Source organism: Agelaius tricolor, unplaced genomic scaffold (genome assembly GCF_023055355.1).
Source record: "Agelaius tricolor isolate 1412-34295 unplaced genomic scaffold, bAgeTri1.0.p SCAF_23, whole genome shotgun sequence".
Taxonomy (NCBI): domain Eukaryota; kingdom Metazoa; phylum Chordata; class Aves; order Passeriformes; family Icteridae; genus Agelaius; species Agelaius tricolor.
Window position 1 is genome coordinate 5,143,010 of NW_027269283.1, and position 25,567 is coordinate 5,168,576.

The window sequence follows — 25,567 nt, forward strand, 5'->3', positions numbered from 1 at the left end:
TGGATCCCTGCCCGGGGCGGGGGACGGCGGGGGGGGTGGGATGTGTCTCTCCCCTCCTTCATAAAAGGGCCCCGAGGCGGGGGCCGGGCTCCAGGGGGGTTATTTTTGGGAGCAGCTCCTGGGATCCGATGGCCTTGTTAGGGCAGCGCTGACCTTTCTCCCGGCGGGGGAGGAGAGCGGGACGGGACGGGGCGGCGGCGGCCGGGCGGGGGAGAGCGGCGGGCTCGGGACCCCCATCCTTCTCCGCCGCGGGGCTCGGGACCCCCATCCCTGCCTCTGCCGCGGGGATCGGGACCCCCATCCCTGCCCCTGCCGCGGGGCGGCTCCCCGGGCAGCCCATGCCCGTGCCCGCGGGGCAGGTAGCGGCGCGGAGCGGCTGCCCCTACGGGGGGGCTGGAGCTCGGCCCGCCCTTCTCCCCTCCCTCTCGTCCAATTTCTCTCTCCTCCCGTGCCCCAGCCCCTCGGCCGGGCCAGGCGAGGCAGGAGCGGCCGCTCTCGGCGCCCAGCCCGTTCCCTCCGGGGATGCGGGAGCCCCGGAGCGCTGCCCCTGGGAACGCTGCCCGGCTGAGGGGCACCGGAGGGCACCATGAGCGGCGGCAGGTTTGATTTCGATGATGGAGGCGCCTATTGCGGGGGCTGGGAGGGGGGCAAAGCCCACGGGCACGGCATCTGCACCGGCCCCAAGGGCCAGGGCGAGTACTCGGGCTCCTGGAACTACGGCTTCGAGGTGGTGGGCATATACACGTGGCCCAGCGGCAACACCTACGAAGGCTACTGGTCCCAAGGCAAGAGGCACGGGCTGGGAATCGAGACCAAAGGACGGTGGGTTTACAGAGGAGAGTGGACCCATGGCTTTAAGGGACGGTACGGCGCCAGGCAGAGCATGAGCAGCGGAGCCAAGTACGAGGGTACATGGAACAATGGCCTGCAGGATGGCTACGGCACCGAGACCTACGCTGACGGAGGTAAGGGTGGCTCCAGAGGGAATGGGAGGGGGATGAACAGTGTCACACCCAGCCCGTGACAACAGAGGTTGCATCTTGGCTGATGAAGGGCTCACCTGGTCCTGTTCCCACTAGACAGACACAGTGTCCTACAATGAGCCATTGGGGTGCTTCAGTCAAGAAGGGGAGCTTGGGCTGCAGCCATCTCATCCATGTGTGCGTGCCCCAGTTTTCCCAGTTGGGCACAGAATGCGCAGCTCACTCTCAGTGGACGTGAGGGAGGAGCAGCAGGAGCATTGCCCCAGGCTGCCCTTAAGTGTCTGTTTAGGCAGTTAGCACCAACCAACTTGATTGTGTGTAGTCTTTGACTCCTGGTTCCACAGGGACTGGTTATTGCAGCTTCTGGCTGAACCAACCCAGAAATCCCCAGCTGGTGCAGCACGGCAGCGAGTTGTGAATATTCTCCTGTCGGATATGAGCCACCCACAGCATCCCAGCACGCCTTCCCTATGCATCAACACTGCCTGCATGCCTCTGACGGGCTGCCTGCACATCTGCTTTGCCAAAGAGTTTTGATTGAGTCTGTCTAAGCTGTTTGGAATATGTAGCCACACATATTCCCCAAAATCCCTTTGGTTATTTGGGAGGTTTCAACCTCCGCTACTATACAGCTACACTATGTAGTCAGATATTTGTTGTGCTCTGTAAATGCTCAGTCTAATTGTGTTCTTGCATTAGTGGCAATTCTGGGGTTAGAAACATTGCAAGAATTTCTGTGCAAGTAATTTAGTAGCGCTTCAGCACTGTAATGTTCCGGGCTGCCACATTTAGGATAGCTAAATAGAGAGGGTGATTTGAAAGAAATACCCTTCAAATCATGGATCAAAATTGCATCTATATTTATCTAGGACAGGCACTGGAGTTCGTTTATAAAGCAAAATTAATATAAATCCTCAGAATGAGAAGCTTCACATTTATAGATATTAGAAAAATGGACTAATTCAAGACTGGCTTTCAGAGATATGTTTTTCGTAAATATTTCTCCATGAGTTGTGTGGGTTTGTGGCTGACTTTAAGATTGAGAATACAGTCTTGAAATTGACCCATTTTCCTTGTGCCCTTGGATGTTGTAGGTACAGACACGAACTGACACATCCCTCAAGCTCCTTAAATTTTTTCCCCCGTCTGTATTGTGGCCATGGAATGGTTTAATGGGTGCAGGTTGTGTGCACAGAACCTTCACATGAGGCCATAAGAGGAGTAGGTGACATGGGAGGTGTGCTCTGATGAGTAAAGAGCAGCAATCAGGTAACTGTCAGCAGCAGCTACCATTGGGAATTTCATTCTGGAGATGTCAAGGTCTCCTGTGAATTTGCACAGTTGCTTCCTAAAATGCAAATCCTTGTAAGGGTGAAGGGCTACTGGAATTCCAGTTAATGTTCTGGGGGAGAATTTTGAGTGGTAAGACTTGACATAGGGGTTTGATTAGATATGGGACAGAAGAGAGGGAGAGATGAGCCAGTGCTGTCTCCTGCAGGGATATAGGATATCCTGCTTCTGTCAGCACAGTGCTCCCCGGGGTGTTGTCCCTCACCCAAGAACGTGCCAGCTGCTTGATCCCTGGTGCCACTGGAGGCTGGCAGTTCAGCCCTGATCCGTGGAGATGTGCCCTGCCAAGGCACTGAGCTCAGCCCCATGAGGGGTGTGCTGGGGTGCCCAGTGGCTGCTCCATGTGCTGGGTCATCACACCCTAGCTGATCTGAGCTGTTCATTCAACAAGAGCTTCTCTGATGGCACAGCAACATGGAGAAATCTGCAGTCAAAGCCAGGGATCACCATCCAGCATCACATCTGAAGGACAGGAGTGGAATGGTCCCCCTGACCTGCAAGACCTTTTCCTGATTTGTCTCCTCACCTGCACACAGCAACCACCTGCAAGATCCAGATGTGGCCAGACTGCTAATGGGACCTGTTCATGTTCGAATTTGAGGTTGCCAAGATAAACATCTGGAAAGGCTTTGGATATCTGCTGTCCCTGGAGTAGGGGACACGATTCCCAAGCCCCTTGGAAGCCAGCCACATGAGGAAAAGGGCTCTGGGAATGTGCAGCCCTTGCCAGGTCGTCAGAAACTTTAGGTCATGGTTGGACTGTCTGCAGATTTCAGGGAAATGTAGCTGATTCTGATGTTTTAAAATAGAACCTTAACTTTTTATATATACATACATATATAGACATACATAAAAATTTACATTTCAAAATACACTTAAGATATAGGGCTGTCTGTGTCTGAATCTTGTGTCTGGCCAAGATTTAAAAAAAAAAGCCCAAATCTGGAGTGAAACTTTCTGAAATCCCATGTAGATTTTTGATGTCTAATAAGAACCAGGGTCATGGTACAGTTTAGCCCAGGCACTGTGTGAGTTATTTGCTTTTCTCCCCACTACCAAAAGCCCATTTTTGTGGGTGCTATGGGAGACTGATGGCTTTAAAGAGATTGAAATCAGCCAAGGGGTTCAGAGCTGCTGGTGTGGCTGTGCAGATGCAGTGACATTCTGATACATCTCTTTGTGTATCCAAGCTGGATATATTCTGTGTGCTGCTGTCACCAGGGGAGAGCTCAGAGCCCTTTAGAGGGGCAGAATGCTCTGGCTGAAGCAGTGAGTGGGGCTGTGGAAGGCACAGCATAAAGGAACTCATTGTTCTGCAACATAAGCTATGAGTAAACATGTAGTTATTTGGCTTTGCCCAGTGAGTTTTGTCCATGCTGTGAGGAAGACCTCATTTTTTGGATGCTTTTGTGCATTTGACTGTGAGTCAAAACCCTGAGTCAAGTCTTACTGCAGAAAAACTGCTCACTGAATCATGCTGCATACCCATGGTCCAACCCAAAGCCTGTCTTTGCTGTACAAATAACTGCTTATATGTTTGGAGGGGAAAAAACATCACTTGTAATCAGTACAGCCTAAAACCAACTTATTTCTGATACTGCAATTTGTTCTCTAGGGTGCTAAGGAAAACAGTGGTGTCAATTAACCATGAGGGAACAATTAGACCAGTCAGTGATTGCAAGACCACAGAAGAGGAGAAAAGAAATGCAGTAGCGCATTACTGGGGAGATGAAATGAGTGATAGGCAGCAGCACAACTCTTCCCTGTGGCAGGGCAAGTGCAGTGGAAAGGGGCCTGGACCAGGACAGAAGGAGCATCCATGGGATTGTGGCTGGGAAAGGAGGAAAGGGGCCTGGGAGAGCCACCACAGTGCTGGCTTTTGTCTGCTGCCTCTGTAGCAAAGCTCCTGCCTGGCTGAGTGTGACCCATGAATTAATATAGTCATATTAATTAATTAATATAGGAATTATATATTAATTATATAATATATTATTTATTGTTATTAATCTATTTATATATATATATATATATATGAATTTTTTTACCCCTCTATGTGGTTTTCTTTGCTTTTCTTCTCCAGCACAACCCATCAGACACTACTGCTGGCACCAAAAGGCAGCAGTCTGTTTTTGCTGGCCTGTCCTGCACATGGTGCTGTGCATCATTTAAATGTCCCTGGCCACTGACACTGAGTTCCACCCTGCCTGTCATCGCAGTATCTGGGTGACAGCAGGGGACTGTAGGGCAGGGAAGCGATTTGAGCTGTTTGCATTATTTACATGGTTGTTTGTATTATTTACATTCATCACTAATTATATGGGAGCCTTGAGACAGGCTGGGAAGGGGAAGTGTGTCACTGCTGGTGATGGGATGTTGCTGCTGGGCTGGAGGGCACTGGGAGCTGCAGCTTTTGCATTGGATGCAGTGTGCACTGTCCCTGTGCACTGTCCCATCCTGCTGCTGGGGTGAAGCAGGGGCTGCTCCCACCCCTTGGCAGTGTTTGGGGGTGAAGGCTGCAGGGATGTAATTTCTATTGATCCCAGAATTTAATCCTTCCCAACCTATGAAGTTACCCAGGCAGCATCACCTGCTTTTGGCTGGGGCTGTGCAGAGGTGATGAATTGTATTCCTGGGGGTTGCAGAGGAGCCAGTGGTTTTTGTATCAGGACAAATAAAAATGCGGCCAACAAAGCATGTTTGGGGCTCTGTCCCCCACTAATCACACCCTGATTAGATGAGGTGTCTGTCCCACTGCCCTGATGAATCACTAGGGCTGGGAGGCAGGGAAGTGAGCTCCTTTATCCTAAACAGAGATTTATTTGTTCCACATCCATTGCATTTTAATTATTTTTACAGAACCTCAGACATGCATGAGCTGGTGGCAGGCTGGCTGACAGCTCTGTGTGCTGCCCCCTTGCCTGGGCAGTGTTGGGTTTGGGGTGTGGTGGTGGCCTGGGGAGGTGCAGCCCTGCTGCAGGGGCATTTTGCAGCGCCCCGTGTTCAGCGAGGTGCCTGCGCTGGGCCGTGTTGGCGCGGCAGGGCTTGGCTGTGCTCACACCCTGCGTGCCCTGACGCACGGCCCGGCGCCTGCAGCCGCTCCCTACGGCCTCTGGCTCCTCTCCAGGGCTGCTTTATGGCCCTGCCCTGGCACAGAGCCTCAGCTGGGCAGGGAATGGCAGCATGACAGGGACATGGCAGTGCCCGCTCGCCCCTGCCTTGGCTGGGCAGCGCTGTGTCAGTGCCCTGCGTTCATCCGGGCAGGCTTGGCAGCTCTGGTCACAGGGGCAGTGTTGGTGCTGTACAGGCTGAAATCAGGGAGCAGAGAGCAGCCTGCAGAGCTGAACCCTTCACTGAGGGTGGCACTCCATCCCTGCTCCCTGGAGACCCATTGTGCCGCGTGGCTTTCCCACCCAGCTGGCTCTGGTGCTGTTGAGGGGGACAGAGGGGGATTTGCTGGAGGGCAGCAGCTGCTCTGACCTGACCCCTGAGGAGTGAGTGAACCCCCTTAACCTGCAAGATTTTCCAGAGTTTCTTTTCCAGGGAATTAACATGGAGGCATTACCAGCTGCAGCCTGATACGTGTGAAGTTGTTCCCATCCTAGGAGAAGGTCTCCAATGTCACCCTGATCGTGTGTCAGCCCTGCTCGCTGGCTGGGCCACTGGGGTGGAGCACTGACCTCACCAGGGAGGGACATGGGGGCACTGTGGGGTCTCTATAACTTCAGCTTGCACTAGGAAGGTTCACCACCATTTTATGGAGAGGGATTTGGGAGCATGGTGAGGAACATGCCCAGATGCCTGGGATCTTCAGTGATGGTCCTTGACTCCTGACTCATGCCCAAACCCATGCTTATTTTTCCCTAGAAGAGCTTCAAACTCATCCAAGAAAATGGAAAATGGCCCCTTGCTCTGGCAGATGGCTCCCCATGGCTGGCTGCAGCCTGCAAATGCCATGTACTACCTGAGCCCCTACATTTTTGTAGGGGTTTACAGGAACCCCAACTGTTTACAGGAACCCCATAATCCCCCGTGTCACAGGGTGGGCAGGGGCTGGCTGGGGGCAGCTCACCCAGGGCAGCAGCTGCTGCTCACTCGGGCACTTCTTGTCTTTCCTGGCCCTCAGCACTGTAAGTTAACACTCCACAGGCAGGTCCAAAGAGGATTTCAACGAAACCTGAAGCTTGGGAGGAGAGATTATGCTGCAGAAGTGGCCTGGGAGACTGTAAAATATGCACTCCCACGATCGCCAAAGAAGGAACTGGATTTGCTCCTTGGGGAGCAGGGTCATCCCTGGGCTCAGTAATAGTGTCTGAGGGGGGAGATTAATGCCTGGAAGATGGGTCACCCCCTTCCATCTCAGCCCAACCCTGGCTGAGCCTCCCCAGGACTGTGGGAGTGCCTGCTCTCCCAAAATCATGTGTGTTCTGGTGGGTCACTGCTTTTTGCAAACCAGGTTTAGGACAGATAGCTGTGAAAATACCCCCAGCACAGCTGACCCTTCGCTGACATGAAGCAGCACCTGGGAGAGTAGAGTGGCCTTTCCAAAGGTGTTTGTGCTGCCCCATCACTCTCTGCCTGTGCCCCAGGATGAGGGAGCTGCTGGCAGCCTCTGTTCCACAGGGTGCTGCTCTAGGGTGGCCCATTCCAGGTCCTGTAATGCGAGGAGCAGAGTGGAATGTTGCCTTTGTTTTGGGTGGTTTGCTGGTTTCTGAGGCAACTGCATCTATAGACTGATGAGAGCCAGTCTGGGAAGATATCCCATCCCATCCCATCCCATCCCATCCCATCCCATCCCACCCCAATCCACTGGGCTCAGGGGTGCTCTGACCTTCCCTGTGCTGGCATGGTGGGTGCTGTGGGTGAAGGCTGCCCCACCAGCCCCCTGCCCTTCCCAGGAGTTCTTTTTGTGGGGCCTCTGATGCAGCTAATTTAAGTCTCTTGACATTCTAGTGAGAAAAGTCAGAGTGGGGGTCTCCACTCTGCTGGAGCCTGCAAATGTGCTCACCTTTGGGATCAAGGCATCTGGAAAGGAGCAGTGTCCCAGTCCTTCAAGGACCACCTTGGGTCCTGTACCCAAGGTGCAGCCCTGGCCATGGTGAACACAATCCTTTCTGTGTCTCCCATCATATGACACCATCTGCCCACTCGAGCTGGGTCTGAAGGAATGGGGTGGGGTGGTGCTTTCTGGGGTAGAGCTGAAGGAACCCTACACAGAGCTGCTTCTCTCCTCCCTTTTTTGCCCATCTCTTGCTTTGTGCAGTGTGGCACAAGCCTTGATCTTGGGAACTCAGAGAAGCCATAAGTCAGCACCAAGGAGATGTGGCTTCAGGCACCAGGGCAGTCAGTGGACATGTGGGATCCTGACTCAGGGGTCTAGAGGTGGTCCTGGCAGCCTGCAAGGGACAGCCTGCAGAACAGGCCGAAAGGGACTGTCACTAAGCCAAGGGCAGATGTGCCAGTGCAGCTCACATGCCCACTGGGGCTGCTGCCACCCTCTGCACAGCCCAAACTCCACCCCTGGGGGCTGCCTCCTGCTCCCTTCTCTGGATGAAAATCCAGATCCCGTACAGTAAGTGGATCTGCAAAGTCCCTGTACAACCAGCTGCCACCTGCCAGCAGAGCCTCTTGCGCTGCTGTCCTCTGCTCCCTGGGCACTGATGCTTTGCATGTGGGTGAGCTTCAGCGGAGCCGGGCTCAGCACAGCCCCACGTCTCATCTCCCTCGGCCGTGCCAGGCCCGAGGCGCTTTCTCACGCTGTCTTGTCTCCCTCAGGCACGTACCAGGGCCAGTTCACCAACGGCATGCGGCACGGCTACGGCGTGCGCCAGAGCGTGCCCTACGGCATGGCCTCCGTGGTGCGCTCGCCGCTGCGCACCTCGCTGTCCTCCCTGCGCAGCGAGCACAGCAACGGCACCCTGCCCCAGCAGGACTCGCCCGCCGCCAACGCCGAGAGCCTGCCCCTCTCGCCCACCATCACCCGCGGCGGCTTCGCCCTCAGCCTCTACGCGGACGCCGAGGCCGCCAAGGCCAAGAAAGGCGGGCTCTTCCGCAGGGGCTCCTTGCTGGGCAAGCTGAAGAAGTCCGAGTCCAAGTCATCCCTGGCCAGCCAGAAGAGCCGCGTCAGCTTCCTCAAGAGCGAGAGCGGCATCAGCTCGGCCGCCAGCGATGCCACCTCCACCGTCAGCCTGGGCGAGGGCGCCGAGGGCGAGGAGTACACCCCCTTCGAGTCCGACATCGACGCCACCACCACGGAGACCTACATGGGCGAGTGGAAGAACGACAAACGCGCCGGCTTCGGCGTCAGCGAGCGCTCCAGCGGGCTCAAGTACGAGGGCGAGTGGCTGGACAACCTGCGGCACGGCTACGGCTGCACCACGCTGCCTGATGGCAAGAAGGAGGAGGGCAAGTACCGCCACAATGTCCTGGTCAAGGGCATGAAGAAGCGGGTGATACCCCTCAAGAGCACCAAGATCCGGCAGAAGGTGGACAGGAGTGTGGAGGGGGCTCAGAGAGCTGCAGCCATTGCCCGGCAGAAGTCGGAGATTGCGGCATCCAGGTGGGTGCTTGGAGCTCCAGCACGCAGGTTCCTGTGGGGATGGTCCCATCCCATGTGTTCGGGAGTTGTTCTTTTTCTCATCCCCTCTCCTGTCCCCCTGCAGCCCTGGTCCAGAGGGGAGGTGCTGGACAGCAGGGATTGTTACCAGCACTGGCACTCAGCAAGGTGGGGAGCATCCAGGCTGCTCCTTGATGCTGCTGTCAGAACCACTGGGCATTGATGGGGCAGCCTGAGAAACAGAGGGTTTGATGGTGACAAATGCAACAGGCTCATGAGCAGCCAGACAAACTGGGGCTGCAGCAGAACACAGCTTGGCCCTGGAGCCCCAGTGTGGTGGCTCTGGGGGAAGTTTGTGGGATGCATGAGGGTTGTCAGTTTTAGCAGCTGAGTGTAATTGCTCCGTGAAAGAGAGAAGAAATAAGAGTGGCTTCAGGGTCTGCCTGGAAAGGGCACGGGAAATTCTCCTCCTCCAGCTCACATCCCTGCCTGTGTCCGAGCTGTGTTGGCAGCACACTCCTTCTGCAGCATTCCTGCCAGTCTCAGAGCTGACCTGGCAGAGAACAGAGATCTGGGAGCCTTTGCTCCTTTCCTCTTCCTTGGGGAAATGTGGTTGTAACAGTGCTTGAGGTTTCACCTGACCTCACCATGAAAACCTCAGCCTGCACAGGCTTTGCTCAGCTGCTGGGCAGTGGCTGTGACTCCATGGCTGTCCTGTCTCACTCCTTTTAATTCCTGTTTAATTATCAGTTACTTCATTATCAACCAGAGGAGGGAAATAAGCAAGGAGGACACCTATTCCCAAACCCCATTTCACTCCTTGGAGAAACCCCTACTTTACTCTCCTGGCAGACATTTCTTCTCCAAACTTTTGCGGGAGCACAATTGATTTTTTTTTTAAAATCAAAACCCAGTTGCTTCAGGGACTGGTGGAGAAAACCCAGCAGGATTGCAAGTGAAGCTCCATGCAGGGCCAGCTAGGATAAAAATAACAGGCTGGGGTGGTGTGGGGCCCTGGATCCTTCTGGCAGGGCAGGCTCAGCCCAACACTAGCTTTGCCGTGCCCGGGAAAAGCGTGTGGCTGTGGTGTGAATAAGGAGGCTGGAGCTGCAAACACTGCTCCCCAAGAGCTTGGCTGGTTTACACAAACCTCTTTTTATTATACACTATTTACACTTTGGATCAAAAGCGGCTCTGCAGTGTTTTCAATCAGGGGCTGGAATGCGCCCGCTGCCCTGGCCAGGGACTGCATCCCTCCCCAGTGCAGCCAGGGAATAATTTCCTATTAAGGAAACCTTGGAGCTGGAGGAAATAAGACATGGAAGGAAGCTGGTTTCCTCCAGGGAGCCCTCAGCCAGCAGACCCTGCAGTAGTGTGGCTGCTGGGCAGGGAAGGGATTGTTGTGCTGGCTGGCAGTGTGGAACCCCAGTCCTGTTGCTGCAGCACAGCTTCCAGCTGAGGAGAGGGGAGTTCAGCCTGCCTGTCCTGTAAACTGTAACTCAGCATTGCCATCCGTGTTTATTCCTGGTGTATCTTGCTCAGGGCAGAGCTGCTCTCTCTACCTGTAAATCCAACTGCTGCTCTCCTCCCTTCTCCTTTCACCGAAGATTTGGGGTAGAGAGTAGATCTACATCATTTTTCCTGGAGAAAATCCTTAGTTTAAACCCCAGCTCTGCCACAACTTTTGCTTTGGCCTTGAACCTTGCCTCAATTTCCACACCCAGGGCAGAATAATTGCAGACAGATTGTGAAAATGGATTATTACAGTTTATAGAAGGTCTGCACTATCATTAGCATTGCCTGGGCTCATAACTGTGAGGTGGAGCTTTCTAGATGGGGCATTTGCATTTCTCCTCAGATGGCAGTGTGTCCCTTACCCAAAAAAATGCCTTTGAGGCTACACCCATCCTTTCCTGGGGATATGACATTTTATTTATTACTAGGCACTAATTATCAGGACACAGCAGGTGGGCTGTGTGAATTCCCAGCTACCTCTGCACACCTGTGCTGTTGTACATGGATGTTTGAATTTCATTTGCTTGTGGCACTCGGGGGAGCCCCTTGCAGAACTAAACTGCTGTAGCATCCAGCCTCCTGCTGTCTAGGGGTGAAATGCCAGGGGAAGGTCAGATTTCTCCCTTTTGCACCATAAAAGGCTCTTTAGGGATAGAAATTCCGAGGAAAACAAGCCCAAGCACTGGAAGCTGCCTGGGCCAGTTGCACCGCAGGAATCCCAGGCACGTGCTGAGCCCTGGGGTGCATGGCTGGGGGCTGGCAGCAGCACTGGGGGGTGCCCTGCCTGGAGCTTTGGGCAGGGGAGCAGTGACAGCCAGGGACAATGGTCAGTGCAGTCACCAAAGCTCCCCTGCTCCAAGGGTGCTCTGCAGGCACCAGGCTGCTTCACAGCTCCTGTCCCAGTGAAACAGGAGTGTTCCAGCCAGGGCCATGGGCAGTGCCAGCTACTGCCTGTCCTGCAGCCTCTGCTGCCCTCTCAGTGCTCCCCTGGCCTCCTCAGCTCCCTCCTGAATCCTCCTGGGTTGGCAATCCAGCTGCTCTCCCAGTTGTGCAAGAAGCTGAGGACATCATCTCACTGTCAGCTGAGAGAATAGCTCTGTTTTTCATTATTTCAGTGGAAATCATTTGGCATGGTTTCCATCAGAGAGCAGCCCATCCAGGTCAGCCAGCTTCACCCCATGCACAGCCCATTGGTGCTGCTCAGATGTTGGGTATAAACCCTGGGCATGCTCCTCAGCAGCTCTGGGGATCAGCTGGAGGGATGGAGTTGATGGAAGCTGGAGTGTGAATTCTCACTCAGGAGAAAAGTCATCGTGGAATGCAGCCTCTCTGGCAGGCAAGGCTTTACTCCTGCCCAGGGGTAGCCAGGGATGGATGTGGGGTTAACACACCTAACACACACCATGAGGGTTCATTAGCCCTGCCCTGCACTGCTGGTGCTGCAGGATTTGTCCTGCTGTCATCCCAAGGGATTCCTACCAGAGCTGGGGCCTGGCTGTTCCTGCAGTACCAGGTGAGGGCACCTGCTGTGTCACACCCTTCCCTTTCCCCCACTCCATCCTGACTGGGAACTCCTTTGAAAATAATTTGGGGTGGATGGGAAGCACAGGGAGAGCCTGGGATCACAGCTGGGGCTTCACCTCCCAGGAGATGAAGTAGACAAACTGGCTGGAGGACTGTGAGGAGGGGACAGCTGCCACCAGGCCATGAGTGAGCTGGTTCAAAGCTGTGCTGAGGTGTGAAACAGCTGCCCTGCAGCTTTCTGGGCACATGGGCTGGTACAGAATAGGGTGCTCTGTACCCTGGGTACTTGATGCTCCTTGTGCCTGGGGAGCAATGTGTGTTTGCCTGTCAAGTGGGGAGGATGGTCCACAGATTACAGGGAAAAGAAGCATGGAAATAGTTGGCTTTCATCTCTTCAGAACAGATTAAAATAAAAATAAATAAAATAAAGTAAGAGGAAGGGCAGGACTGTCTGCAGGGGAAACCTTTGATTTTTTGAAACCTTTGTGCTCAGTAGCTGGGCAGCTTTTACAGGGGCTTTCCTTCTTTCTGGTGCTTTTTAAGGACAAAATGAGTGTAAATACTGCAAATCCCACCTCTGTCCCATTGCAGCAGTATCTGACGTGGTCTGCTTCTGCACATGCTTGTGCTTCCCAGTGACTTGGACCAAAATCAATGGAGGGACTTGGCCATGTGTCCTGCAAGGCACGGGTCTGGCCAAGCTCTGAGATCCTTTGAAGAGTGCATGTCCTGGCAGGAACACCTCAGATACATCTGCTGGATGTCATGGGATAGTAGGAAAGCAAGATATTCGAGGCTGCAATGGCTGCTGTGCTTCACCAGTTTGTACTCAAGTGCTGGCCCTGTAGCCCCTGTGTGGTTTATACCTGGAGAGTACAACTACGAGTGAATACGTTTTGGATTTATTTTTGTTTTAATGTAATATCAGTAGATATCTGTAGGAATTTCTATATTCTGTTCTGAAGTGTGGGGCATCAATTCCTGATTCAGTGGGGTTTGCTCGTTAGGGTGAGCCTGGGCTGTGTGGAAGCACAACTTTACATTGATGTGGCTTCCCCGCCAGCACATGGGCATGGCTCAGTGTGAGCTGTTGCCTGGTTTTGAAGCCTAAGATGGTTTTCTATCCATACCCATGACTTTGGGACACATCTTAGCTCTCCCTCCAAACAACAAGAGCCCTTGGCAGCTCCTGTATCACTTTCCAAGGCTCTTGTGCCTGGCTGCACTCCCAGCAGGGCTGTCTCCCTGCGCTCAGCATTTCCAGGCTGCGTGGCCGGGCAGAGCGAGCGTCTCCTTGGGGAACGTGGTGCAAATGACGTCCCAAAATCGCTGCAGTCAGCACAGGCTCCTGACTAAATAAGGGCAGGCAGAGCAGGGCTTTATCAGCGTGGCCTGAGTGTGACAGCTGAGAGCTGGGGCTGGGGCAGCCCACGCCGCTGGGGCTGGGCTGTGCGCTCCCACTCGGGGGTGCTTTATTTGGCACAGCTCTGCTCTTGTCCCCACTGCTCTCAGGGGTTTAGGCTGCTGGTGGGGGAAGTGGGCAACCAAAGGGATATCTTCCCCAGACACCTCTTTGGTGGGGAGTGCTGTGTGTCCAGTGCAGTGCTGGGCTGGTGGGCACAGTGGCCTTGGTGCTCCTGGGGCTGACAGCACAGCTCAGCTTCCCCTGAGGCCAGATTTCAGACCTGGGATTTTAGGTGTGTTGAATCAGACTTGCAGTTTGCTATAAAAAAGCAAAAAGATTTTTTAAAAATGTGCTTTTAGCTAGAGGCACAGGCATTAGACACCTCAGGAGTTCAGCACATTCCCAGACCTTTAGGTCTAAAGCCAGAGGAGGGCAGGATGCTCATGGCCACCCTGTGAGAGTGGGCAGCAGCAGCAGCCATGGCTCAGGACAGCCCTCCCAGGACAGGAGGGAGCAACTGAGCCTCCTGTGCTCTCCCAGCCTCACAATCTCTGCTCCAGGACTCCACAGCTCTGTGTGAGGGATGGCTGTGTAATTAGGAAGCAGCAGCAGGCAGGAGATGGGCAGAGCTTTTCCCAATTCCATGTGGGTTACTGGCTGCTGCTTGCCAGGGAGGGACACATGAGTTGTGAGCAGCATTTCTGCAGACACCAAAGATCACAAATGTCACCCTGAGCTCTCATGGGGCTTAAATGACAAGTGCATGGAGGTTGCAGGGGGACCAAGGACCACCCCTCACTTCCCCATGGGCTGCAGTGGAAGGGTCGCTTCTAGCAAGGTACAACCACAGCTGGAGGCAGTGGAGTGGCCTGAGCTGAGCACAGCTCCTTGATGCTGGGTATTCTGGCTGCTCCAGGAATTCTGATTGCCTCACAGCCCCCATAATGGGAATCTGCATCTTGGAACTTCCAAGGACAGGGTTCAGAGAGTCAGTGGACAGGGAGAAGCAAGGGCAGCCACGTGGCTCCCTGCTACAGCTGAGTGCCAGGACACAGCATTGAGGGGACGCTCCTCAGTCCTGCTGTCCCAGTGAAGATGTTTCTCACAGAGCTTGGTGTGTTTATAAAGAGGATAATCCCGTTTCATCACCTTGCTTAATAGAAACCCAGTTGCTGGCATCTATTTCTGCACTAGCTGAAGCCCAGGGCTGGGACTCTCCTACTTTCTGTGTGGCACAGCAGTCTCCAGCTCTGCAGAAATATTGCTGTTTTCAAACCTCTGCCTAATCCTGTTCCAGCCATCCACTGGAGCAGTGCAGGCTGTAGGGTTTGAGTGAGCTCTTCTCTGTTCCTGATCTTGCAGCCATAGGGACAGCATGGCCGTCCTGTCTCACTCCTTTTAATTCCTGTTTAATTATCAGTTACTTCATTATCAACCAGAGGAGGGAAATAAGCAAGGAGGACACCTATTCCCAAACCCTTTGCCACTCCTTGGAGAAACCCCCACTTTACTCTCCTGGTGGCCATTTCTTCTCCAAACTTTAGCAGGGAGCACGATTGATTTTTTTTAATCAAAACCCAGTTGCTTCAGGGACAGGTGGAGAAAACCAGAACTCTGGGGTGCAGAGCCAGGACCAGACACCCACCCCAGCTGCAGGACACCCACAGTGTGTCCCCCCACAAAGGGGGGCTGTGTGTGAGGCTTTGTGGGCTGGAGGGATTCAGTGTCACTGGGTGAGTGATGCTGTGATGCCTTCACCCCCTTCTTCCAGCCCTCTCCCAGAACAGCCTCATCCAGGCTGGCTGCAGCTCCAGCCCTGACACATTTTTGGCCCACTGTGCTCCTTACAGGGGATGTGCTCTGATTCCAGAGGAGGGAGCATGGCTTTATCTGCTTTGCACCCACCTCACATGAATTTCCTCAGGCACTTTCATGCCTTATTAGGGTAAGAGGGAGCATGCATTTTCAGTAGCTCCAAGGAGGAGGCATCTGCTGGACAGCACACAGCTTTCTCCAGGGCTTCCTGGGTTATCAGGATTGAGGCAAGGGAGGCTCTGTCTTGCAGGGATCCCCTCAAGAGCAGCAGAGATGGGATGGCAGGATGTCAGCCCTAGGGATGGGTATAGTTCAGACAGCCAGCCAGGCAGGGAAAGTGGAATTAATGGGCTGTTCATTCTGACCTTGTGGGAAATCCTTATCTCAACAGCTTACAAACACAGAAAGGGAAAAATGAAGTGTGACTTTAATCTGCAAAAATGACTGTGGAAAATGATAGCATCTCGTTCAATTGATCTGCTGCTGCGTGGAACAAGAGGGCTCTGACTCCCATCCACATGCTTGCAGGGAGCTGGGCTTTGAAATCATTGAATTCAGCCATGCTTTGCTCAGAGATTATCCTCATTTCAGTGGAATGTGAAATAGCCTTATCTTGAAAAAGAAATAATATTTAAGTAACATGTCCAATTTAAATAGAAAGCCTGTGATGCAGAAACCCTCCTTTCTCCTGGAGGAGGGGCATCTTTTTCAGCTTATCCTGTGCTGAGCCAGAGCCCTTTGGCTTTCTCAGTCCAAGTTTTTCAATTTTGCTCCTGCAAAGCCTCATGATTCTTCACTGAGGGCTGGCAGGGACCTGGGTGCTCTCAGCAGCCTTGGGTACAGGTGCATGGGAGCTGCAGGCACTGAAGCCTGGGACGTGGGCTGGTGCCCTCCCAGCTCCATCTCTTCTTTTTCCTGTACCTCAGATCTGTGAACATCAACTCAAGAGACCTACAGGACTTGGAGAACTTTAAATTTTGATAAGTAATTGCGGTTTTGGGCAAATGCAATATTTTAAGATATACGCCCTTATTTCCTAAAAAAAAAATTCACTTTTTTGGCTGGGAAAAAAAACCCACAAAACAGATACAGAAGTTTCTCACTCTTTTGGTTTGGATTACTGAAATCTGAAAAACATTTAATTTAGAAGTTGCTAAGATTTTGGTTGAAAAAAACAACAATCCTAAAGTGAAAACACAGACTTTCTGACCCATTTTAATGCTGGTGGATCCAGCAATCTGATAAAGCACACTCCTCTTATGGATGGAAAGGCTGAAAGACCCTGATTGCATATGTGCTGTAAAGATGTTTTGATGCACTAGTCACTGGGATAACCCAGCTCCTTTCATCTTGCAGTAGTACCTAATTCAATCAGGGTCCCCAGGGCATTTGCTGAGCCCCTTTGGTGTTCTGGAAGCTGGAATAAATCATTGGCATTTGGGCATAGCCCCAAGGCTGTGCTGCTCTGAGGGACCTGCTCCTGCTCCTCAGGGCCCCACTCAGTCTGCACCCAGAGCAGCAGAGTGGCCCTGAAAACCAGGGGGAGAAGGAGAGGGTTGAGCTGGCAGCTGCAAATCCCCCTTTTCCCAAAAGTATTCCTGTGGATGCTCTCACCAGCTGCTCCCAGGCTGGCTGTGCTGTCAGGACAGGCTCCAGCAGGGCCAGGAGCTGCCTGTCCTGCCCGTGGTACAGTGTCCCTGGGTCAGGGTGTCATCCTGGTGTCAGCAGCCCTTGAGCTGGCAGGCTCTGGCTTGCTCTGCTCCCTTTGTAGCCAGCTCTGGGCAGCTGCTGGCTGCATCCTGGGGCTGTGGGGGAAACAGAGAGCAGCTGTGGGCTGTGCCAGCCCCACGGGCTCCTCACAGGGTGGCACAGCCAGGTCCTGTTCACTGCTGCCCACCCAGTCCCACTCAGCTCCGGGGGCACTCTGGCTGGCAGGGACTGGTGGGGCAGATCCTCCTGTCCATGGGGCTGGGGTGAGTAGGTTGTCCTCTCATTGAAGACAGCTGCAGATCTGTCTGCTGAAAGATTAATATCACTTTAACTGTTGCAAAGGGAAGTATCCCTCAGTGAAAGATGCAAGTGGCTCAGAGCTATTTAGAGCTGAGGATAACATTTCGGTATTTTAAAAATTCACCAAGTAATCATAAAGGCTGAGCTCGTTAGGTGGCAGGGAGTTCTGCCAGGCCTGTGCTCCTAAAGCACTGCACAGAAAAGGATGCTTTTCTCTGGGCTGAATGGCCTGGTCATGCCTTTTCTGTGCAAGGAAGGAGAAAAGGTCTGATTTATTCAGCCAAGTAGCCTGGGCATGTACAAAGTGCTACCACTTCTGTGTAAGTGCTGGTACTGAGAGAGAAAAGCCTGGGACATTTCATGAGCTGCTCTGCAAAGTCAGGATGGTTTCTATTTTTGGCTTTCTGCTTCAGTAGTATGGAGGTGTTTCCTTTAGGATGCAAACTGTGTTGATTTATGCTTATTTCACAATTTAGATTGCACCTTGCAGGTGCAGAGCCTGTATTATAAAGCAGCAAAGGCTCAGGCACCCCAGGGGTGTCAGAGTGGAAGTGGAGTGGATGCATGCACTCCATGTGATGTAGTGATGAGGCAGAAAGAGCAAAAGGAACATGAATGGTACAGCTGTGTGTCAGGGCAGGACAGCCGTGGATGGGACGGATGGGTTTGACTGAGGGCAGGGAAAGTGGCATGAGAGGTGGACTGAAGAGGGAATTTCAGTCCTGTGGGGTGGTTACAGGCACATGAGGGTAGCAGAGTTTTGCTGGTATCTGTGTGCATGTGGAGGCAGAGGGAGAGACACAAAGGAGTTGGGTCGGGACTGAGCAGGAAGAAAGGGATGCTCCAACTAGAGAGGTGATGCAAGTATGAAGATGGTGTGTAAAATGGAGAAGCCAAAAAGTTCTGTCCTAGTCAGGATGTAGAATCATAGAATTCTGGAAGGGACCTTTAAATATCATCCAGTCCCAGCCCCAGCCCAGGTGTGTGCTGCTCAGGTCTGTGTCCTCTTGCCCTTCATGATGTGAGCACAGAAGGGACCATGTTGCCATTAACAAAAACACTTCTTCAGCTTTCCCTAGATCCCTTCTGAGTGCTGCAAACATTCCTGCCAAGGCAAACAATTGTTTTAAATTTCTTCAGAAGGACAAAATGATTGCTGCTGGATGCTGGAGCAGGGATTTGGCTGGGAGTGGAACAGCCAGTTTCCAGGAGAAAGGAGTTCAGCAGAAGACTCTCTTCCTAGAACTGACTCATGAATTACTTCTGCTTAATGGTCTTATAGACAGCTCCTAATATCAAGAATGAAAAATAAAATCATAGAATGAGTTGGGCTGGAGGGGTGTTCAATTGGTCCTTGCTCAAGGTTTGCTGAATCAATGGGAGAAGGGGGACCCTGGAGAAGGAAGGACAGCACTGGACAGGTCTGACATTCCCCCAATAAGCAAATGTGAGGGCAGAGAGCTGAACTCTTCCCCTATTTCTAGCTGCAAGGTCATCGCTGCATCTTCAGGCACCCCAGCCCTGTCTGGTATTTGCAGTATTCCCTGCTAATTCCAATTTCATTTGCAGTCTAATCCAATGTGGATGTGCAAAACCACATAAACTGTCCAAAGAGCCGGGGTGCTGCTGGGGCTGGGCCTCACCTGTTGGCGCGGTGCTCAGCTGCGGCTCGTGTGTCCCTGGGGGATTTTAGCAGCAGTTGGAGGAATGATTCAGGCTGTGTTTTTGGGACATGGCCAGGAAGGACAGGAGTGGTGCTCTGTCCTGCACTAGTACAAAAACGATTAGAGCATTAGAGCCATGCCAGAGGAGCAACTAAAGCAGCAGATGCATTTAACCCTCCCGTCCTGCCGGGGTGTGAAGCCTGGCAGCTGCTGTGATCCAGCCAGGAGGCAGTGGCAGCAGGGCTGGGTCAGGGGCTGCAGACATTGCCCACATGCCTCCCCTCAGCTCGGCTCCGAGCTGCTGCTCCTCCTTGCAAAGAATTCTCTGGAGCTATTTTTAAGAGCACTGCCCAGGAGATGGCTCAGGGTACATTGGGAAGTGCTCATCCTGGCAGCGCTGCCTTTGGGACAGGGAGCGCCGGTGTGGGTTTGTAAAGGTCCCTCTTTGTGTTTCTTTCCTCCAGCTGGATGTGTTTAGTGTTCGTGGCTCATTTTCCAGTGCTGCCTTGGAAAGGGGCTTTTGGATTCTGCTTCTGGCTGCTCTAAAGCCCCTGGGTCTGTGTTTCAGTTCCCGCTGAGCTCCTCTATCTCCAGACTTTCTCCTCTGCTGGTTTTTGCAGGGGCTGTTTACTGCAGAGTTACTGGGAGCTGACAACACAACAGCAATAAGTAAAAAAGTGTGGGCCTGATTAAAGTGTGCCTGAATAGCATCAAATTTATCAAGGCTGGTATTTCCTTTTTGCGAAAGCTTATTTTGCTCTTTGAGAAGATCTTAACCTTAGAAGAAATTTTTCTTCTTGCACATTTCACTTCTGGGGTTTGAAATCACCTTCCTGACACCCTCAAAGCTCCCTGGGCTTTTTCTTTCCTTAGCTCCTGCTCCTGGCAGACCCAGGCTGTGGGATGGGACAAGCTGTTGTGCTGCATGCACTGGGCTCTCCCAGGGTGGCTGGCATTTGTCTCCTGCTTTGCTGCCAGGGCCAAGTTTTCCTCTGTGCTGAGCTCCCAGGCTCTGCCAGCCACGCAGATAAATAATAAATTCAGGGATACTCCAGGCCAGCTAGATGTAATTGTTATGGCTGGACCCTTTCCTCTAGGCTGGGCTTTGTCACAGTGCCACTAAACCCTCAGTGTGGGTTTTTTGGAGGCCTGCAGTGGAGGCCACTGCATCCCTTGGTGCCCTGGGCATGTGTGGCTCAGCCGGGGAAGATGAACTTCAGATACCATGCCATGTCTCTGAAAGCCAAACATTCCTCACCTGGCTACTGCCAGATAAATGATGTCAGCAGCAGAGGGACCCAGCACAGGGCATCAGTGTCCCTGCTGGGGCCAGGCTGGCTGGCAGAGCAGTGCTCCCCTGGGATGCCAGCAGGGCTGACGTGTGGTCTGCTGGAGCTGCCAGATTTGAAAGTGCAGCTGTGTTGACTGCAGTCCCCCCAAATCAACCACCTCTGGATGACTTTGCCAGCAGGGGACAGGAGCACAGGTCAGCTGTGTCCACGGAGTGAGAGCTGCCGTGGGGCAGTGCAGGATGCCAAAGCTGTCCTGCTCAGCTTCTTGTCACCACTGCATGTGTGCAGGCAAGGAGCTGTCCCAGAGTGTCCCTGCCCTCACAGCCCTCATTGTAGAGCTCTGCTACCCTTGGGGCTGTGATGTCTCACGGCAATGGCTCAGCTCCCCACCACCCACAGCATCCTCACTGCAGCCTCTGCAGCCCAGGCTGGATCTTCTTGGTCTTGCCATCTTTCCTTCTGCAGGAATTGCAGTCAAATGGCATCCAGCAGCTTCTCTAGAGGAAAGCAAAATTCCAGCAGAAGAAAAGCATAACTGGGAGCTACCTCAGCCTCCAGCATCCCCAGGCACCAAGGGATGCAGTGCTGCTCGCAGCCCTCCACAAGAGAGCCCTGTTCTCTTGTGCTGTCCCCAGGTGCTGGGAGAGAGCTGAGCATGCAGGAGCCACCTGCACCCACTCAGTGACACATCCAGCTCTGCCCTTACTAGTGAGAACAGACCCCCATCTAGTGCACTTCCAGATTACTTCTTTGGGAGCTACTTCGAGGAAAGCCCTTGCCAGGAGCTGCCTGCTGGGGCCAGCTGGGTGATTGTCTGGCTGGGAATTGGTCAGGATAGCATCTGCCTGGCTCAGAGAGCAACTGAAAGGGAGAATTTTATCTCTTGATGGTGAATCTCATCCTTCAGGAGCAGCAGGACAAAGGCAGGGGCTGGAGCACGTCCTGCCAGGATGAAGAGCTGAATCCTCCCTTGGAAAGCCTCTTGCCTGGGGCCGGCGCCAGGCAGGCTGTGTGCCCCAGGCACAGCACACCCAGCCCACTCTGATCCCCCAGGCATGGAGAGCACACACACATTCCCCTTGGCCCCTGCCAGATTATAGTGGAATTAATCATGCTGATTATATTGCTACCAAAAAAGGAGGTGCTTTCTCTGTCCAGAACTGGCTCAGACCCCCTGCTTGCAAGCAGCAGCCTAAAAATGCTGTTTTCTGCCTCATCATGTCTCTGGGTTTTCCAGGAGCTGTAATAATTTTGGATAAAAAGACCAAGAATGACTGCAATCCCAGGCAGCTCACCCTGCAGAGAAAGCAGGGAGATAACATGTGATTGTGGGCAGGGAGGTGAATCATGGCTCCAGCAGAGTGGGATGTCATCCCAGGGAGGGACAGGCTGAGCCACAGCAGCTCTGCACCCTCTTCTCTATCCCAGGGCCCTGAGAAGTGTTTTTGGCTCCTTGTCAAGTCACACTGTTGCCTGTATCAGTTGGGATTGCTGCCCTACTTTCAGTTCTTTCCCTCCAGCTACTCAGAATGGCATATGTGTGTATCTTCTCCCTTGTAAGGGTCTCAGAACAGCATCTCTATCATCTTTTCATTGCACCTGTTGAGTATTCAAACTTCAGCTTGTCTTGTCTGCCTACTGCATTTCAGTTTAATGGGAAGGAATCAATCCTCATTTCATTACTAACAGTCCAAAAATTCCTCTGGAGCGTTTTCACTGCAGGAATGAGAACTGCATCTTTCCTCCTTTTTTGTCCTAAAACATGACCAGATACCAACCTGCATGTGAAAAGGGCTCACCAGACCACATTAAAGGTTGTAATTTAGGGTGAATTGGAGTTTGAGGAATGCTAACTGCTTATCACACAAAAATATATGGATTTGCACATGAAATGAGGAATATGGGGAGCCTCAGAAAATCTGACAGTGAGAGCACAGGGAATGCAGCTCTCAGTGAGACCTGAGTGCAACAAAGCAGCTGAATATACTGTTCTTCACCCACCCTTATTTTTAAGGTGCAACATTGCTGTTTGAAGTCAGCTCCTTCCCAGCCTGTGAGCAGCTGGGCTGTAAAGCCATCCCTGCTTTTAGCAGGAAGATCACAGGGCCCCGAGCACGAGGCATGTGAGGAATATGACAGCCGGCCAGTAAAATAACTCCCAGAGCCTGCAGCCCTGTGGAGCAAGGAGGAGATGTGCTGGGAAGGAGTGGAAAGGATCAGAGAGCCAAGCTGAGAGGGAGACAGTAGCTCTAGTGAGATCAGCCTTCAGGCTGCAGTGAGTAAAGGAGCCCCTGGACAAGGCATGTTGTTTGCTGGAGAGCTACGAGAGAGAAATTTCTGGGAAAAGCCAACTTGTGTGCTGAGCAGGGGCACACTGCCTCTGGTGAGGTGCAGCAGCTCAGGGCTGGTGATGCACAGAGGAGTTCAGCCACCAACCATGCCTGTGTGATGCCTTGGTCATTCCTCTGAGCAGCACAGCAATGAGCCCATTCTGCAGTGCCTGCTGCCTCACTGCAACATGTGAACATGCTCACATTTACAAATACCCCTGCCCTGTTCCCTGTCTGCAGCCTTCCCACCTTACCCTTGAGCAGCTGGGCCCTTTCCATGTTGAAAATCTGCTCTTCTCTCCCTGAGCGTAGGATTTTGGGTCATGTGGGCAAATTCTGAGTGCTGTTACACCAGCTGGGCTGATGCAGTTGTGGTGGCAGCCAGGGTTTGCTGTGTGATGGGATGACCTTGGCTCAGAGGGTGCTCACTGTTCTCCCCTCTTCTCTCTGCAGGACGGCTCATGCCAAAGCCAAGGCTGAAGGGTCTGAGCAGGCAGCTCAGGCAGCCAACAATGAATCAGGCATAGCCAGAATGATGGCCAGGGAGCTCTCCCCAGACTTCTACCAGCCAGGTAGGATCAGATGCATCTTTCAAGAGGGGCCTTGCAATTTCCACAGGGAATCTGTTCAAGTGCTTCACCCACTTAATAACTCCACAAAATGCTCTCCTGTGTATCCTTTTGCTCTACAGCCAGCCCCTTGTCCTGGGTGTTCTCCTGACACCACTGTTTTACTCACTGTGGTTCCATAGCCTGGAGGAAAACCCCACAGTTTCTGAGCTTCTCATGTTTTTCCATACACTGAAGCCCTCAGAACACCAGGCAGGACAGGCAGCAAGCTCGGGGATATCTGCAGCTCTCCTGTAGAGACATCCCTTGTGGCTTTTTCTTGGAACAGTGTTAAACATTGACTCACAAACCCACATCCTGTGGGGCCTCAGAACAATCAGACTCTGCTAATTAGGGGCTGTAATATCCTATAAGAAAGCAGCTAATACAAAATACTATTGTCCTGATTCTCTATTAATTTGTTAGTATCACTGCTAATTATTTGGCTGGGTAAACACTTGGGAGGTTCCTTCTGTGAGATCAAGCACTGAGGATTAGTAGATGAGAAGTGTCGTACTAGAATCAGCATTGTGAATGCCATTACTCTTCCCTGGTCTGAGTTAGCTAGAGATATATTCTTCCTGGAAAACTTTCCTTTACAGAGAGGGAAGGTAATAACAGAGCAGAAAATAAAATTCCAAGTGCCTGCATTTTCACCCTGTCTTTCTTATTATCTGGATTTATTGCCTGGAGTGAGTGTTCCATGGTTACTGAGGCATGATCACAAGGGACTATCACAGTGGTAAAACTGGGGGTAGAAGCCAAAGGTTGACTCGTGCTCAGCAAAACCTGACACCTGCCCCTACTCTGATTTTGGGGTCTCTGCATCTCCTGTACCACTCCCAGCACAGGGCACACAGTGGGGAATGGGAACAGCTCAGAGCTGGTGCCTGGCTGGGGAGAGTCATGCTGACAGATTTTCCTAAATTCCCCATTCTCTCGCCTTGTCCTGCATCTATGAGCTGGGGAAATGCCATGCTGGAGGGCTGCCTCTTCCTCCCCAGCACCCAGCAAGGCCTGTTGGAGCTGGCTTTGAGTGGGGAATCACCAGAGCACCCGGGCATGGGCATGAGCCAGCCCATGGCACTTCATTGAACAATGGCTAAATGTCACTTGATCCTCACATAAGCCCCCCAGCTGCCACTCACAGCTCTACATTCACCCTTTGCACACTGGGGTATTTATAGAACAGAAACAAAGGAAACTGGAATCCCTATGGGGAGGTTTTGGACATCTAGATAGATTATTTTTTCCACCCATGGCAATTGAATGAGACAATTGAAACAGCCTCTGTAAAACACTTGGGGCAGCCTGACCTCCATTCCTGGCTCCTCAGGTGCTGGATCCTCTTGCTGCTGTTGTGTAGGGCCTCACTTGGGTCCTGGCCTCTCTCAGTGGCCTTCTAAGCTCCTGATGCATGTTATTCTTCTATGATCCTTTTAAACCTCTAAATTCCCAAAGTGCACAAGGATATATCTCTTCTCACATGGTTGCACCATCCAGGAACAGACAGTAGTCCAGCTTTGGGTTTTGCTAGGACTGAGAGCTGCTGCTCACACAGCCTGGAGAGCCCAGCTGTGTTTGGTAGCTGTATTTCTCCCTGCTGTCCTGGCAGATTGACCATGCTGTGTCTGGCACAGGCAATCCTGCTCAGCAAGCCCCATATCCCTAATAACTGTTGAGCCCTGAATTTCAGGGTATCATCCCTGGTAACTTGGAGAAGGATGTAAGCCAAAACCCTTGCTGAAATGTGCTTGGAGATGAAGATGGGGAGCTGAGTGTGTGCCTTCCAGGCAGTTGGGGGTTTTTGTGTTGTAAATTACTCAGGAAGAGAAGAAAGCAGCAGGAGAGAGCAAGGAGCCTGGAGCTGCAGGCAGCCTATTTTGAGGAGTCTGAACAACTGTTGAAATGGCTTCCAAATAACTCAGTTGCAGCCAGAAATAAATGGCCCTGAATGGGTCATCTGCTGATTGACAGGAATGTGCAGGCAGAGCAGAGCAGCTGAATTCAGTGCCCTCCTTTTCCTCACTGCCCCTCTGAGTGGAGCCATTGCCTGAATGGAGAGGAGGTAGCAGTGAGAGCGAAAGGAGCACCAAGACAAATTTCCCAACCAGACTCAGGTCTGCATCAGTCCTGGAGATGGAGGAGATGAGAGGAGGGACCTTAAGGCATCCAGAGGCAGTGTGGCTCCAGGATCTGTGTTGTTCAGGAGCACAGAGCAAGCCCTTGTCAACATCTCTGGGGTTCAGCAGAATGAGGCCAGAGCAGGTGCTTTGCTTTCAAAGAAGCTGCTCTGCAACCTCACACTGCACAAGAGGAGCATGATGCTCTTGTTCTCACTTGTTATGAGCATCAGGGTGATGTGTGGGGACCCTTCTCCCAGCATATGACAGCACGTGGAGCACAGTGGAGGGTTGTTATTCCACAAGATATTCCCAGTTCTTTAGTGATGCATTTTGGTGGATATCTTCAGTGTCAGGCTCTGTCTGAATTCCCCTGGCCCAGGCTGGGCTGCAAT

The 25,567-nt window shown here is 52.6% G+C and overlaps 1 protein-coding gene across 1 annotated transcript in view; it reads left to right on the forward strand.

The window, feature by feature from the left end:
* The first annotated feature begins 275 nt into the window (after positions 1-275).
* Positions 276-25,567, forward strand: part of JPH2 (junctophilin 2) — a 31,618-nt gene continuing 6,326 nt past the window's right edge. The window contains exons 1-3 of the mRNA XM_071446825.1: positions 276-965; positions 8,106-8,889; positions 22,895-23,013. Of these exons, the coding sequence (XP_071302926.1) occupies positions 587-965; positions 8,106-8,889; positions 22,895-23,013 (1,282 nt within the window). The 5' untranslated portion in view covers positions 276-586. The remainder of the gene's footprint in view (positions 966-8,105; positions 8,890-22,894; positions 23,014-25,567) is intronic.